Here is a 603-nt window from a genome sequence, read left to right as displayed (position 1 = left end):
CCGCACCTTCTCGTAGTGGTCCGAGTCGTAGTTGAGGCCGATGCCGCAATCGTCCGTGATCTCCGACAGGTCCTCGTCATCGAACTCCTCCAGGCTGATGTCCTGGGGGGGCCTGGGGACAGCGGGGACACGGCCATCAGGGAGCGGCCAGCGCTGCCACCCTGACAGTGGGTGACATCGTGGGGACATCGTCGGTCTGTGGGTGGCACACGGGGACATGGCACCACAATCCTGTCACCCCTAGGTGACACACAGGGACACGGAGATCAGGGAGCGGCCAGCGCCACCACCCTGACAGTGGGTGACACCGCGGGGACATCGTCGGTTGTGGGTGGCACAGGGGGACACGGCGCCATAACCCTGTCACCCCTGGGTGACACACAGGGACACGGAGATCAGGGAGCGGCCAGCGCCACCACCCCTGAGAGTGGGTGACACCGTGGGGACATTGTCGGTCTGTGGGTGGCACACGGGGACACGGCGCCACGACCCTGTGACCTGCAGTGCCACAGGGACACAGCGCCACAATCCTGTCACCTCCAGTGTCATATGGACACGGTGCCACACCCCTGTCACCTGCAGTGCCACACAGACATGACACCA

The 603-nt window shown here is 64.8% G+C and overlaps 1 protein-coding gene across 1 annotated transcript in view; it reads right to left on the bottom strand.

Moving 5' to 3' along the window:
• Nucleotides 1-189, bottom strand: part of LOC130587526 (C-Jun-amino-terminal kinase-interacting protein 2-like) — a 6,699-nt gene extending 6,510 nt beyond the window's left edge. The window contains exon 1 of the mRNA XM_057388505.1: nt 7-189. Within this exon, the coding sequence (XP_057244488.1) occupies nt 7-189 (183 nt within the window). The remainder of the gene's footprint in view (nt 1-6) is intronic.
• Nucleotides 190-603: the final 414 nt, after the last annotated feature.

Source organism: Malurus melanocephalus, unplaced genomic scaffold (genome assembly GCF_030028575.1).
Source record: "Malurus melanocephalus ecotype Western Australia unplaced genomic scaffold, MMel_1.1 scaffold_2041, whole genome shotgun sequence".
Lineage (NCBI taxonomy): Eukaryota > Metazoa > Chordata > Aves > Passeriformes > Maluridae > Malurus > Malurus melanocephalus.
Note: the sequence above shows the minus strand (reverse complement) of the source record. Positions and strands in the feature narration are given on the sequence as shown.